This window comes from Cololabis saira, chromosome 17 (assembly GCF_033807715.1).
Source record: "Cololabis saira isolate AMF1-May2022 chromosome 17, fColSai1.1, whole genome shotgun sequence".
Lineage (NCBI taxonomy): Eukaryota > Metazoa > Chordata > Actinopteri > Beloniformes > Belonidae > Cololabis > Cololabis saira.
The window spans coordinates 23607017-23622312 of record NC_084603.1 but is presented as its reverse complement, the minus strand read 5'-3'; the positions used below and the strand labels follow the sequence as shown (position 1 = coordinate 23622312).

Below are 15296 nucleotides of genomic sequence, written 5' to 3'. Positions count from 1 at the left end.
CAATATTGGTCTGAATGCACTGACTAAGTTGAGGTTTATATGAGCAGCAAAATAACACCAGTATTTCAACTGAAAATCTCATCTTAGTATTTTTAATTATGTCATCCGATGTAAGAAAAGGAAAAGGGTCGTCTTTGTCAACCTCTAATATCACACGTCCTTCATACTGTAGGAAGTATGTATTCAGAAAATGATTTTACAGCCCGACTGCAGTTAAAAAAAAGTCTTATTCTGTTATCCTATAACATTGCATCATAAACACAAATCTGAATATGTCTTTATGTCCAATTCCGTTGCATAATTAGTGTATATTATAAATCAACAAGAGAGGTTTGGTCTCGTATTAGCAGAAAATACAGAGATACAATGCTCAAATAAGTATGTGAACCTCCTGGAAAAAATATGTGAACCCTTGGAGTAAAAGCAAAAACCATTCACAGCTAAAACTTGTGTGTGTGAATGACTCCGTTGAGGTTGTTCCACAGCACCTCCATGGGGTTTAGGGCTAGCTTCAGCTGCACTATAATACTCCAGGATATTTGAATACACTTGGAAATTCATCCTCCTTCAGTGTTGGTAAGCGGTCCTGGCATGGAGTCAACGAAGCAAGCCCAAATCATGAAGGCCCCTCCAACATACTTACTTAATGCTGGTAAGCTTGAACAGTTCAACTTTAGTTTCATTAATCCTCAAAACATTTCCCCAGTAGTGTTGTGGATTGCTAAGGTGCTCTTTAGCAAGCTTCAGGCACACAGAAATGTTATTGTTTTGGAGAACAGCAACTTCCTTTGTGGTGATGTGCCATGGACAACCTGCTGGCAGAATTCAAGATCATATACAGTAATTGTGTATTGTGTATCAGCTTAAGCACATTGTGTTTGTCTAGTTTGGTAACTTTAATGAAGTTTACATTTTATGCTAAATCAATATATAAAACCAGCTAAATCCAAAGGGTTCAGAACATTTACTGTAATAAAACTCAAGCCTCAATGAATCGCTTACACATATTTTTGCTAGGATTTTAATTGGATTGGAAATAATGATTTATACTTTTGTATAATAACAATAAAGCTAGAAAAATCTGAATATATTAAACCCTGTGTTGTTGTCACGTCCCTGCTCATCTTTGTAGAATTTGGTCCAGAAGTTTCTGTAAGACAAAAAAAAAAGAAAAAAAGATCTGCGATAAGTGTTTGAGTCCCCAGAGAAAACTGATCAATAACACATCCATCAAGACAGTCCCCCCCTTTTCCCTCCGCATCTTACGAGCAGCTCAGCAACACACAGGAGCGACTCCCACTGCTAAATTGGCTTTTACTCTCATCAGCCTCACCCCTGGGGTGGTCAAGCCCACGTAAAGGGAATAAGTCTGGCTTAGTCTGCTATGCAATCACACTCTGATAACAGTGCCACCCAGCAGCTGGACTCTCATTTCAGAACAGCATTCAAAATCGCCCACCCTCTGCCTCGTGCTGTCAGACTCCTGCTGTTACTCTTTGCTGGGCTCCATTTCTGTGTGGGATAAAAATGAGGTCTAACGTTTGTCAGGGAAGAACATGCTTCTTTTCCCCCCAATCTCTGTGGTTAGGCCAGACTAATGGATCCATCTGAAAGGTGGCGAGATCACACTGGCAACCGCTTCATTTCTGCCCAGAACAATCTCTTCCAGAGCCTATAGCTTCAGGCCGGGTTAGAAAACTATACAAAACTGTTTACAAATACAGTGACAAAGACATAAGCCAGTCTTTTAGATTATCTTGACTAAACTTATACAAACCCTACTTACACACACACACACTGTGAACATGCCATGATTGTGTGATTATCTGTCAGAAATGGAGGCGTTTCTTCACATTTCACCAATCCCACCTGACTGACGGTGAATTCATTGCTCTGGTTAGGGTGTAATGGGAATGTGAGTGACTGCTCATTCAACAGTGAACAGGAATGGATCTGTCTGAGAATGCTTGTCCTAAATATATCATTCATTTGCCACATGCTTATCACTGTTGGAGGACGTGTATTCAAACACTTTGCAGGACTGTTGTTCAACACAAATGCATGAGGATATAATTGTCATTAATATTGAGAGAGTTTGTGGCATTGATGGTCAGCTCAAACTGGCAAAGTTGCCATCCAGTAGATAGTTTGATTTGGGAATAACCTGCAAGGGAAGCATTTGTTGTTTCCTGATGACATAGTAAATAACAGATTAGACACAAGACAATGAAAGCATGCGCATGACAGTGCAGAGTCATGAATGTTGAGAAGCAGTGGCTTCAGCAGTCAAAGAGTGACCTCTGCTGGACAGTTATTAAACAACGCTTCATTTTATTTTTTACAAGTACAGATGTTCAGTTTGATCACAATGACCATGCTGTGTTATATTTAATTTATTTGCAAATAAAAGCCCATGTTAAAACATAAGCATGTGTTTATTCTTTGTTTGAGTAGTCTAGTTAACAATTTTTTTGTGGGCTGGTTTAATTTAGGGCAGCACGGTGGCTTGGTGGTTAGCACTGTTACTGCACAGCAAGAAGGTTCCCGGTTCAAATCCCTGGCCAGACGGGGGGGTCTTTCTGTGTGGAGTTTGCATGTTCTCCCCGTGCTTGCATGGGTTCCCTCCAGGTACTCCAGCTTCCTCCCACAGTCCAAAAACATGCGTAGTAGGTTCACTGAGGATTATAAATTGCCCGTAGGTGTGAGTGTGTCTGGTTCTTTGTATATATGGTGACCTGGTGACTGGTGACCTGTCCAGGGTGAACCCCTGCCTCTCACCTGTAATTAGCTGGGATAGACTCCAGCAGACCCCCGTGACCCTACAAAGGATAAAGTGGGTATAGAAAACGGATGGATAGTTTAATTTATGATGGAGGTTGTTGCTTATCTTATCATGCTGGAAGAGTACAGGGTGGAAATATGCTGAGGCATCAAGAAAGTCCCTACTTGGTCTGGATTCGGTGATGTTTGAAATGTTTGTGGATTATATTGTAAAAAGTCTCATGTAAAACTGATGTGTTTTAAAATTTGTATTTATTTTTGTAAAAAATGATTCTGTTGGGTTTTGAAAAAGTGCATTACTTTAAATCCTGAAGCACACTGATTTGTGGGATGCATAGCATTTATTTGCGGACATATCCATCCATTTTCTACAGCTTATCCATTTCCGGGATAAGTGACCCGGTAATGGATTTGTGGACATAAAAAGAAGGATAATTTTTAAAGACCTAAAAAAAAAAGTAGTTTGAGCTGCCCGTTTGTAAAGAGTTTCCAACGCACAAAGCTTGTGTAAACCACTGTTGACCACTGACCAACTAAGACTACTGTGCAGTTAGCCACATCACAAAAGAGTTTACGATAACGTTCATGAGTCCGCTATGAGAAGACCACTGGACAGTAATGGTGTGCATGGATGGAAGGGGAGGGGAAAGCCATTGTAATGTTTAGTGGACTGATGAGATCACAGCAGAATGTGTATTATGTGCTACTGTATGTTTGTAGAACAAAAAACCATCAGAAAAAGCTCATGCCATCTGTGAAACAAGGTGATATTATTACCACGATGAAGGCCTTATTTGATGCATCTTATTGGACAACGATGAACAGAAACAAGTCATGTGTTGTAATGGTGAAGTGTAAGTTAGTTCTGAGTTTAATTTGAAAGAAATGTTACCTTCAAGTCAACAGTTCATGTAAGAAAAAAAATGCATTTCCATCCATCCATTATCTATACCCGCTATATCCTTTGCAGGGTCACGGGGGTCTGCTGGAGCCTAGAAAAATGCATTTAATGCTGTCCAAAAAGAACTTCACATAATTTTACCATAATATTTGATAATATTAGATAATTTCCCTCAATCCTCCCTATAACCGATAAGCATTTCTTCCGTGCTTGCTTAATAGTTTTTTCTTATTCTAATTTTTACTACACTTTTAGGACAGATTGTGGTTTGGGCCCATGCAGAACATATATAATAAAATACAACTAATGACACTGGAATAAACGGTGTCCACAAATATATGATCAACATTTGTGGAAGAGAAATACAAAAAAACGTAAAACCCAACGACTATCCACTTTCTGTCTGTCAGATGGTTTAAACTTGAAAATGAGAATTTTGTGGGATTTTGAAATGACACAACTTACGTAAATGTTTTGTTTTTTACTTTCTTTTATAATTTAGGACATACAGTACATATAAATAAAGGGTGTGAAGTAATTTTTGCACCATACTCATCCAGCTGCTACCTTTTTGAAGACCTCAGCTCGCTGTCGGTTGGTCTGTGAAGCAGCCCTCTTTTTCTCCTCTTCCTTCTTTTTCGTGACTTCTGGTAGTTTGTTGTAAATCCTACAGGCACACAAAAAAGGAAAACTCACACAGGGCAGGAGAAATGGAATCAGACGTCTGAGGGTGGATGAGCCACGCCAGCAAGCTGGCAAAGAAGGGACAAGGTTTTATCAAGTGAGACCACAGCCTGGAAATATAACCTGGATCCACTGATAAACAGGTCACACACATACTCGGTGTTCACTTGCACGACTTCAGTCAATGTGTTAGGAGATGCTCCAACTCTGATAGTGTTGCTTTTGAAAAATAATTACAATGGGCAGACACCATCTGATCAGGTGTGCCTTTCCAGATAAGAAAAAAAAGTGATAAGGTAAACACATTGTACCTCTTTTCTCCTATCAACACACTCGGGCAAAAGCATCTATTATACCTTCACAATTCAATTGTGGATGTGTAAATACACGGATATGAAAAACAAGTTTGACAGGATGGATGCATTTTAAAAAATGCCAAAGAAATGGATTGTCATCTTTTGACAAGAGGTTTGTTGCGGAGAACTCACCGTCTGGACCTCAGCTGCATCTCTCTGCCTGATATAGACCTCTCTCTCGGTTTGAAAAGGTTATCTAGGACGCACACACCCAAACACACGCATGCACACACCCACACAGACACACAAACACAGGAATCACAAATGAGAATTAATATGTAGATGAATGTTGTTTATGTAAATGAACACTCAGAGCTGATCTCTTCTTTTCAGACAATACACTGTTCACTCGTAACATATTCACACACAAATATGTATGTAGATGTACACCATGTGCAGGTGGTTCAAGACTTAGCAAGTCTGTAGCTCTCCAATTTAACTGAACTGAATGGTATCAAGGCTCGTTGTTCGTAATTGTGCTTTAGACGATCAGCCAGACGTCTGCGGGCTGTTCAAGGGTCCTAATTTCATTACTCATGCGTGACATTCCGAAATCAAGTTAGAGCCCTTTGATTACCTGCATAATTAATCAGCCAACCAGTCAGGTCTGCAGTGCATTTGCTGCAAAGACAAATATAAAACTTGATTCTGTTCAAATTAGTATTCACATTCAACAAACTCTGTACTATACTGTTAGTACAAAGTATATCTAGGGACTGAAACCTGTTGTATAGTTTTTCAAATTCTCAGTTTTCTCCAAAGCAGATAATGGAGAATCATACAGTTTTAACAGATTGATGCATTTTTTCCCACCTGTAGTACTAGACAACGGCCAGCAGGGAGCAAAGTTAGTAAGGAAAAAAACATTCAACATTCCTTTTGTTTTCTTCTTCTGAGGCAGCTGAGACTGTTGGAGTTTTAATTATTTCCCAAACAGTCTGGAGTTTATCCAAATGCCAGAATGATTTACATGACATTACCACAGGTTCTTTTATAATTCATTTCCCACTTCTGACTTGGAAGTGGGTCTGTAACCAAAAACAACAACACCACCACCACCACCACCACCAACAACAACAACAACAACAAGTACAACAAAAACGCCTCCACCCACTGGAGCTTTTGTCCCAGCAGGCCTGAGAATTAATGAATCTGTCTGTGTCAGCAGAAGTGCTGTAACAAAAGATGGTTGCAGAGGATGAGTGACCATCTGCTCCGATTGTGCCCGATAGTGAATATCTGTCTGTTGTCTTTAGAGCGGATGCCACATTTGTGTCTCTATGAGTCCATGAATCTTCAGCTGTATAACTCACAGCTGTTGGTCTGCTGAAATCCCTGGGTGTCTGGCAGCAGAACCAGATCTCTAAAATTGGATCCATGGCAGATGTTGGGGCAATATTAAAATCCTTAAAAGTGACAAATTATGAAGTTGACACAATATCGTGATGTACTAATGACATACACCCCAGAAATGCAGTAGAAAAGCAATCTCCATCTTCTGAACTGGGTGAACTTTATTTGAAACTAGTTCTACAGTTTTCCACTAATCACTTCTGAGGCACAGCAAATGCAGCATGATGTGAAGCTGATCTGGGTTTGTGATGTCACAGTACCCTAAAAATCTGAACTGCACACTGAATGGCAGATTTTGAGGCTTAGACAGGCCCAAACTAAATGACTGGGTTGTGCCGTGTCAGTTGTTCAGTCTGTAGTTACCTCAGAGACCCAAGTATAAGCTTTGGAGCACAGATGGCAGTAAAAAAAAAAAAAGAAAGATGCTTCATAATTAAAACAACAACTGCTAAATAATTAAAAGCTTGTCTAGTTAAAAATCAATCAATGCAGAATGATTCAGGAGAAGTGCATGACGTGCCTTCCTGCAGCATGAAGCGTTTATTTATTTTTTTAAAGACCGGTATACAAGGGCAATACAACAGTTTACATGGGAGGAAATAAAAGCACGATCAATCATCTCTCATTCATGGTTTGACACCAGCCCTCTTAATTTTGAAATGTTCCTCAAGTGGAAAAAGCGGTTTTGGATCAGACGTTTGGAATGACAGTTCAAATAGACTGATTGATCAAATGAGTATATTTCTCAGACTGTACTGGAATGATGGGCGTAGAAAGCTTATTTGCTGCTTGGTTTGTGGACTCAGTTGTCCGGGACGATGATCAGACAGTTGATCCATCAACCGTTTCATTATGTCTGTCAAGTACTTAATCACATCTGACAAAATGGGAAAGTGAGAGTTTTTAAAGAAACAAGATAGCTAAATATCATCAGCATAAAACGAGCACTATCATGAGATGATTTACAGTCAGAAGAAAGAGTGTATAGAAATAAAACCGTTAAAGAAAAATCAATTCACTTGCCAACGTGGTATAAAGTGAAAGATAGTCTTCAATAATACACACATAAATCTTCTGATAGATCATTACTATTGATACTCACTGTTCCTTCAATGGTTTTTTTCTGTTTTTCCACGTTTCGATCTTAGCTGTTCACCTGAACTTACCGCTAAGTGGATCCGGTGTCGTGCAGTTCTTCTTTTGCTTTCCTTGATCTTCCCTGAGGCCCTGTACCAGATCGGGATTTGATTGGTCCAGCGCTCTCCTCCTCCTGGCCCTCTGCTCCAGCCTCCTCACCCGACTCTGCGATCGGCTGATGAAGTCTGGCCTGAAGAGCTCTAAAGCCTCCTGGGGGGCAAAGACCAGCATATACACATAAGCTTATTGTTTGGAAAACGAATACAGTACGAATACTTGGTAAAGAGAGAAAAAAGTGTTTGAGTCTTTAGTTTAAGTGTTCTTAATAATTTCTTTAACCTTGGAGAATCCACTTCCCAGCCTTGTACAAGTGATTAGGTGAGGGCAACAATGAAACGCTGTCCTAGGTTTTTAGCAGAGATAAAGGTCTGAGAGCTTTAAAGGCAGAGAGAAGCTGAATCTTTTTAAAGGACTTAAAAAACCTCACAGGATCATTATCCCTGACAAGACAAAAACAGAAGACTTGTTAAATTAACTGGGTAGAAAGACAAACTGAAAGAAGCAAAATGGGTGAATTGTCTAGTTACGTGATTTTCTTTTCTTTTGCTCTCTGCTTGACATAGGCGGTGCCAAGTATAAACATGATTCCTCAGGAGATTCTGCTGCTGCCGAAGTGATGCTGGGCCTACTTTAAAAAAAACGTACATCTTTCCCAAGAATGACTCCAGACTCGCGGCTCTGACATCTCATACAGAGCATGAAGAAGATGAGGTTGAAGCCCCTGCTGAGCTCCAGGCTGGACCTTCTGCTGTTTGCCTACCAGCCCAGTGTTGGTTTGCATGATGCAACCGCTTACATGCTTTCACATGGCCTAGTTTAACCTGGACAGGGCACGCAGTGCTGTGAGAATAATGCTTTTAGAGTTGTTTTCTAACTTGCCTGCTCTACCTGAGGGTAAGTTAAGAGAGGTTGATGTGGACTGCACTGTGAGAGTGTTTGGCAGTGTGCTTTAAAGACAGTAAAGAGCATTATGGGAGGCCTGCTCTTTACGTTTTACACATCAAGTAAAGATTTCAAAGATGACAAGAAGAAAAACGCTGCCATTTAGAGGCTGTCTAATGACGCTGCTGGAGGGGAAGCTCAACACGTACAGTAGATCCGGTTAAACACTTCTGAAAGTGGGAAGAACTAATGAACGAACCAAAGGGACCTATTGTGGACTGACTCCAGTCAACATTCGGGGGGTCTCCTGTTGAGATGTTGTTATCCTATAAATCCCTGGGAGGGCATCTGTTCAGATATTTGGACTGGACAAATAACACAGGGAGCCTCTACACCAGGGGTCGGCAACCCGCGGCTCCAGAGCCGCATGCGGCTCTTTAGCGCCGCCCTAGTGGCTCCCTAGAGCTTTTTCCTTTTTTTCTTCTTTTTTTCCTTTTTTTCTTCTTTTTTTTCTTTTTTTCCTTTTTCTCTTTTTTCTTTTTTCTTCCTTTTTCCTTTCCTTTTTAATCTCAACATTTCGACTTTTTTCTCGAAATTTTGACTTTTTTCTCGACATTTTGACTTATTTCTCAACTTTTTTCTCGTGATTTGAATTTCAACAGTAATCTCGACATTTCGACTTTTTTCTCAAAATTTCGACTTTTTTCTCAACATTTTGACTTTTTTCTTGATTTTTCGCCTTTCGCCATTTGCCTTTATTCTAAGGCTTATACATACAAGACTTTTCATTTTTTGCGGCTCCAGACATATTTTTTTTTTGTGTTTTTGGTCCAATATGGCTCTTTCAACATTTTGGGTTGCCGACCCCTGCTCTACACGAAAGACAAGTATTACATTTTACAGGTGAACAGTAATGTATAAAGAAGAATACAGGCAGCGCCGCCATTAATGTTGCAGTCAAAAATGTCCCGGCGGGGACATTTCAGCGCCTCGTCATGTGGACTCATTCCCAGAAGCTCGACAACTTCTTTGGCTCATGCAGAAGCTGAGCAGTTTTCACGTGGGATGTGTGAGTTTTTCACCCAGGATTCCTAAATACGTCTGACCGATAGACTCCAAAGATCAACCAGTGAGGGTTGGTTGGGATTGGCTCAAAAATATTTCCACCATCCACGTCCCATTAAAAAAAATAAATAAATAAACTACTGGCAGGACACACTGAGAGAAGAAACTGTAAACAAGTCATTATGCCGTCATTAGTTTAATTTATCATTTCTGGTCATTGTTGCTGTTGTTCCTGGCTTCTTTTTTTATTATTCTTCAGGAAACTACAGAGATGTGACTCATACTTTGAGGCTGAGAGGTTTCGGAGTCCCTCCCTCAGATTTATTCCTCAGTAGCTGGTGGTGATGACGAGTCCTATCCAGAGTGGAAACCGTTTGAGGTCCCACAGATCCGCCGTCTTCCTGTTCTTCATCTGTCTTGTTAATTCCTGCTCGCTGGCTCCGTGCTCCTGACTCTCCTTGAGAGACAAAGAGAGAAATGAGGTTGCATCATCAAAACTAAAGTGGATTGCAGTGGGTAAAGAGATTTTCGCTGTTAAGCTGTCACAACCAGAAGTAATCAGATGTACGTATATTTTTCACAGCTTCATATACGTACAGTTTGCGAGCTTCTTCCCATTGCACCCTGCACTATGGTTACATTTTTACAGAGTTCTTTGGTTTAAGCTTTTATCAAGTAGAGATAAACAGACCTCAAACTAAACCCAACAAACACACCTGTGCACAAACATGCTACCTTCACAACTCGTTATAAGAGAAGATCCCCTGAGGGAACATGAGTGCGGTCAATGAATAATGTACAAGTTGGCAGCAATTCCTTTCTGCTCTCGTAACCACACTCCTTTACCGACGGTAGAAAACCTGTCCTGACTGAATACCCTGCCACGATCATGTGGCATGTATGCAGCAGTGCATCGTTGTGATGTCATGTCACCGCTGAAATTACTGCAACAGGACAAGTTTGACCCTTTGGGCGTCACAATATACGGTGAAAACGAAAGAAGCTTAAAAGAAAAACAAACTGTCAGACGGCGTAGGAAATAATTAAAGAGTGCTGACTTGTATCTTTTGTCAGGAATGTGACCTTCAGTCGCTGTAGTGTAAGTCTCCACACGTCATGTAAGGACGTAGGTGAGGAGGGTTTTAGAGGTGTGCTTCTGCTGTCCGAGCAAAAGAATAAAAAGAAATCGCTCACGCCACAATGTGTAATGCTTATTGTTCTTACAACATATTTTTCATCTGATGTCATATTTTCATGCGTTAACATCGTTTTTCTGTTTATTTCTGTCTATTTGACTGATATTATTGCATTATTTCAAGTACGATACCCCGTATTCAAACAATATAACAATGAAAGTGAAACATTTGGAGTTAAGAGAAAAATTATGTAAAACATACCTTTGAATGAGGAATCTGTGGATAATGGATAAAAGAAATGTATTGTAAAGATGAAAAACCGTATTAATATAATTAGATTTATATGTAGGCATCTAAGTACTAAATATTAGTACACCCTGATCAGACTCACCATCATTGTAAGAATTAAAAATTGTTTGCTCATCAGATCAGGATTTCTATCCTTTTTTTTTTTCAACTTTTATTTTATATATTTCTTCCAAACTGCTCTTGCTGCATGCTGCCATGTTTGACATAAGTGAAATATTAAATGTTAGCTTCTATAAAGACTTTTTCTCACTCTTTCTTTTATCTAATGTTCAGCAGAGTCACAATGGACATGAATGGAGAAAATCTTTCAATCGTAACAAACAAACAGTTCTTTAAGCTTCCACCACCTCCATATTTATATCTTCGGATATAGGTTATTTTTTAAGAATGTCACAGTAACTCAGAATATCAATCTTACATGACCTTTGTGACTTTTTATTTTCATTTTATTTATCGCTCATTGAGTTTAAATCTATTTTCAATCCGTGTCTGAGTTTATAAAGGATTCTTCTTGGTGTGCCTCATTCCAGATTGTATTTTATTTTATTTATTTATTTTTCAACAATGAGCATTTAGCAGTCCCTTTTATTATCAAACTCATATTATATGTTTTACTCTGTGGTAATCAAGTCACAATCTCTAACAGAATTGAAACGATGAACCTTAGAGAGGGAAGACTGCCATCAACAGCCCCATTGATTGATTGATCAGCTGATTATTTCTCCAACATGAACAGTTTCTTATTGTTGAATTACTTTTGAAGTCGAGTTGAAAATGAGGATTTACTAAAGTCCCTTTTTGAAGTCATCGTTGTGAAAAATATTCAGCTATTGTGGGATGAGATTTGATCTTTCTGCTGGTGCCACTTTGGCAGAGCTAAACCTCTGGTAGTGCATGTTACAGATTTCATTTCAGTGAACACTTCTGAAACAAGGATGGATAGACAGATTTGGTCACAACATGAGGTAAGCTAAGCTAAAATACCTAATTCATGGTAACTGAGGTTAGGTGGGTCCAACCAAATTTGCCTATTTGTGCCCAGTTTTTCTTTATTTATTTATTTTAATTACATTTTTTTATCACCAATTTTTTTATTTTTTTTTTATTTTTTATCACCCAGTGCTCTCTACCTAAGTGACAGTCCTGGGCATTGCTCCCTCTACCAACCCCGGGAGGGCCCTGCACCGAGCTCAAGTCTCCTCCTTACTTGAGGAGTGAGCAAGCCGCTTCTTCTCACCAGACAGGGTGGGGCTTCTCTGGCTGGACGTAGCGCGTGGAAGGATCACGTTATTCCGGCCAGATCCTCCCCACCCCATCTGGCGCCCCGGCTGGCCAGAGGGGGCATGTGTAGCCCAGGCCCTCACATTAGCTACCCAAGGGAACACGGGAGGACATGCACACTCCACACGGAAAGGCCCTTTCGCCAACCTCACCCAGGGTGTGGGCACTGAAGTCATGGGGAAACTTAACACGCACTTCAGCGCGCACAGCGTCCCCGGCGGGAATTGAACCCAGGACCTTCTTGCTGTGAGACGGCTGCACTACCTGCTGACTGGAGGTTCCACAATCAGACTTAGAAACCACATTTCAGAAACCTATCTGTGATGTCACAGAAGGGATTTTTCTGTTCTGTCATACATAGTTCAACTTCATAATGTGTATCCCAGCTTCACTTCACATTATGTTGCATTTGTTACCTAAGAAATGAGAAGTAAAAAAAAAGGTTTAATCTCTTCCTCTAAGTTTCCAATTAACACAGCAGCCTCATTAGCAGTGATATAGTTTACTTTGCTTAAGAAGTTAATTAGGAAATACGACTCATTTGCATCATAAATAGGAAATCTTACTTTTAATTGACTTCCTTTAGTTGGTTTTTTTCGTCTGGAAGAGGGAAATTCAGCTTTTCTGTATCATCTGCCAAGTCTTTTTTGGATGTTCCTATCTGCATTCTAATGTTTTTCTTACCTTCAACGCATGACTCATAAAGTGCTTAAAAGAAGGGCCGATACCGGCTCTCCCTGGCCAAACTGCAGATGAGGGGAATGTAAGTACTTGAGAATAAAATTGCCTGTATAATATATCTTTTTTCCATCTCAGTTAAGTGTTTTGTAGTCTGAGCTCTAAGGCTACAGGTAGCCTTCATTATGCTCCTATATAGTAAAGAAAATGTTTTTAAAATAATCTAAGTCTATTCTCAAATGCTATTGTTAATATGTGCAGTATCCATTTTATTTTTATATCTTATATATAAGAGTAATAAGTCAGAGGGAAACAAGTTTGCACTTTAAATCTGCATTTGACCTGAGTGTGTGCTTTTGTGGTTTGGGATTTATTTCAAATAATATGAAGGTATAATAGAGGATGTATAGTATGTGTGGTGCTATCAAGAATGCATGAGGTATAAATCTATAGGTGAGAGGCGAAAAAGGGATTTGCTGAACTCCAAGACCAATCTGGCACCACATTCAGTTTCCTGTTTTGTCTCGGAGAATCATCTTACCTGCAATAGCCTCAGAATATGTGAGCCAGTGAAATGAATACATACTAGATCAATAGACACAGGTACTTTAGATTTTCACTTGAGATTCAAGGTGATGAAATTCATACCCAGGCCAATACTGAAAGCCTGCTGCATTTGCCTAAATTTGCTCGGAAGAGAGAAGGCTTCCTCATCTGCATTCCCCTTCTGCCTGCCAGCCTTTGAGTTAGAGGCGGCCGGCCCTCTGAATGGCAGTAATCCAGATGAAGTGCCGTAGCGGCGCTGCTTGTCTGAGTCATTAGCATTTCTGCAAACACCATGAGAGGGTACCATGTGGTCAGCCTTGTGAGCCCAGTGCTTTGATAGAGGGCTTCTGCAGTGACCCAGAGCATCCTTCTGGCCCGTGCCTTTGTTGGTGCTCAATACAGCTGCTCTGCCGCTCCGGTAACTGTCATTTATTTTGGCTGGTTTATCTCTAGTGGACCTCGGAGGGAGCGGCGCCAGGCGACAAGATAGGGTCGACCGATACAAAGTGGGTTGACCTGCTCGTCCCTCCAGTTCTAAAAGGGAAATACAAAGTGACTTGTCCAAAAACACAACAGAGCAGATGGACCTCAGAGACACCTCATGGTGGATACTTGACCTGAAGGAAGGCTTTGAGGAAAACAGCTTCATCACTGAGCCACTTGTGCCTTCCAGCTTTCTCTCCTCCTCTGTGCAGCTCAGTTTGCACTGGACAAGTTGTGCTCTCCACTTTCTTGGATCTGTGACCGCCAGTGCATCAGCTGGTGAGTGGGCCTGTCTGAACTCATCTGACATGCAGAGGGTGGGCTTTTGTCGGCACATGCACAGTTGGGAGTTTGAGACCCTCATCGTGGATAAGACCATTAATACATTTGCAGGCTGTGTTTTAATGGATAGTTTCACGTAAGGTGGAGATTAATGGCAGTACCCTGCAGATGAGATGGTGAAGGGGGAAAAGACGCTGGTTGTAGAAAAGCTCTTATCACATCTGGGACGCGTGCCGTCTTCAACTGGCTGGAAACTCCACTGAAGAATGCAGTACCGGTATCTTTCGTCTGAGAGTAGGTGGACTGTGTTATTGCTTCAAGAATCACATTCTCCTTCCACGCTCGCCCCAAGCACACACACCACGGCAGGACATTCTTGTGCACTGAAGCAGCGATGTCCTTACTTGAGGGCTACGAAAAGACAGAAAAGGAAAAAAAAGGCTTCATATCAGAGTTTAGCTCCAAATGTGAAACTGAAAGCTTGTCAAACTTACATAAATGACACACAGTAAACACAACACTATTAGGTGCTGTAATGTGATTGGAGGGACCTATTACCTCCTCTGCTACGGGCTTATTTCTCAATTTGTTGGTGTTGCTATGACAACGGATAGCATGAGGGGATACATTAGCCACGACATTCAAAATGAAAAATCCAGATTTGCCCTTTTTGGAACAACAAAACAAAACAAAAAAACATCAGTTCCGTTGGTTTCTATTTCTGTTTCTAACTTCAGTTAACATAAATCAAGCTTTCAACATTACTTGAAACTTACTCTTCCTCCTGCTGTCTTCATAAGACTATTTAGCATTTTCTTCTCTCTGCGTCTGAAGGACAAACAATGTTCTGCCTTCTTCTCTAGTCTTAACTCCAATGTTTATGGATGTACTGTAATTATCTTACATTTATGAGGTATTATTTGCTGGAGTTGTTAAGTTAGTTAATGGAGATTTGAAAATAAGGCAATTAGGCAATCATATGGTAATACACAATATGATTTGTAAGATATAAAGAATATGCATTTTCAGACATGGCAGCTTTTAAAAATGTTCTGGTAAGACGGGAGTCGGGGTCACTCAGTCAAAATCATTGGCACCTTACACCTTCAAGTGAACAGTAACTTATCACAGTATGCAGCAGAGCATTTTGGAAAACAGCGGTGAATAACTTTCTGGGTCATGAGACCTCGGGTAAATTGTCGAGTTTCCCCCGAGCTGCTTATCTCTTTGATAAAAAAATGTCAAGAAGCTTTTGACTGTGGAAATCCACCAATATGCTCCAGACACCTTTCACTTTCTAATCTGCCGGTTGGTAGAGATGCAGGAATCGCTCTGCTGGTGGCCGTAAGGGCTGATTTTCAG

At 40.4% G+C, this 15296-nt stretch overlaps 1 protein-coding gene across 2 annotated transcripts; it reads right to left on the bottom strand.

The window, feature by feature from the left end:
* Positions 1–1045: 1045 nt before the first annotated feature.
* LOC133463847 (uncharacterized) lies at positions 1046–14032 on the bottom strand. Of its 2 annotated transcripts, none has more exons than XM_061745592.1 (6): positions 13272–14032; positions 9504–9676; positions 7242–7422; positions 4855–4918; positions 4250–4349; positions 1046–1150 (listed from the first exon to the last, which is right to left on the bottom strand). In XM_061745592.1, exons 1-6 carry the CDS (start codon positions 14029–14031, stop codon positions 1121–1123), a joined length of 1308 nt encoding a protein of 435 aa, XP_061601576.1. In that variant the 5' UTR covers position 14032; the 3' UTR covers positions 1046–1120. The 2 variants fall into 2 exon arrangements, 1 of the variants encoding a protein (XP_061601576.1); XR_009784379.1 differs by lacking the exon at positions 1046–1150 and adding an exon at positions 5300–5343 and having other exon boundaries at positions 4328–4349.
* Positions 14033–15296: the final 1264 nt, after the last annotated feature.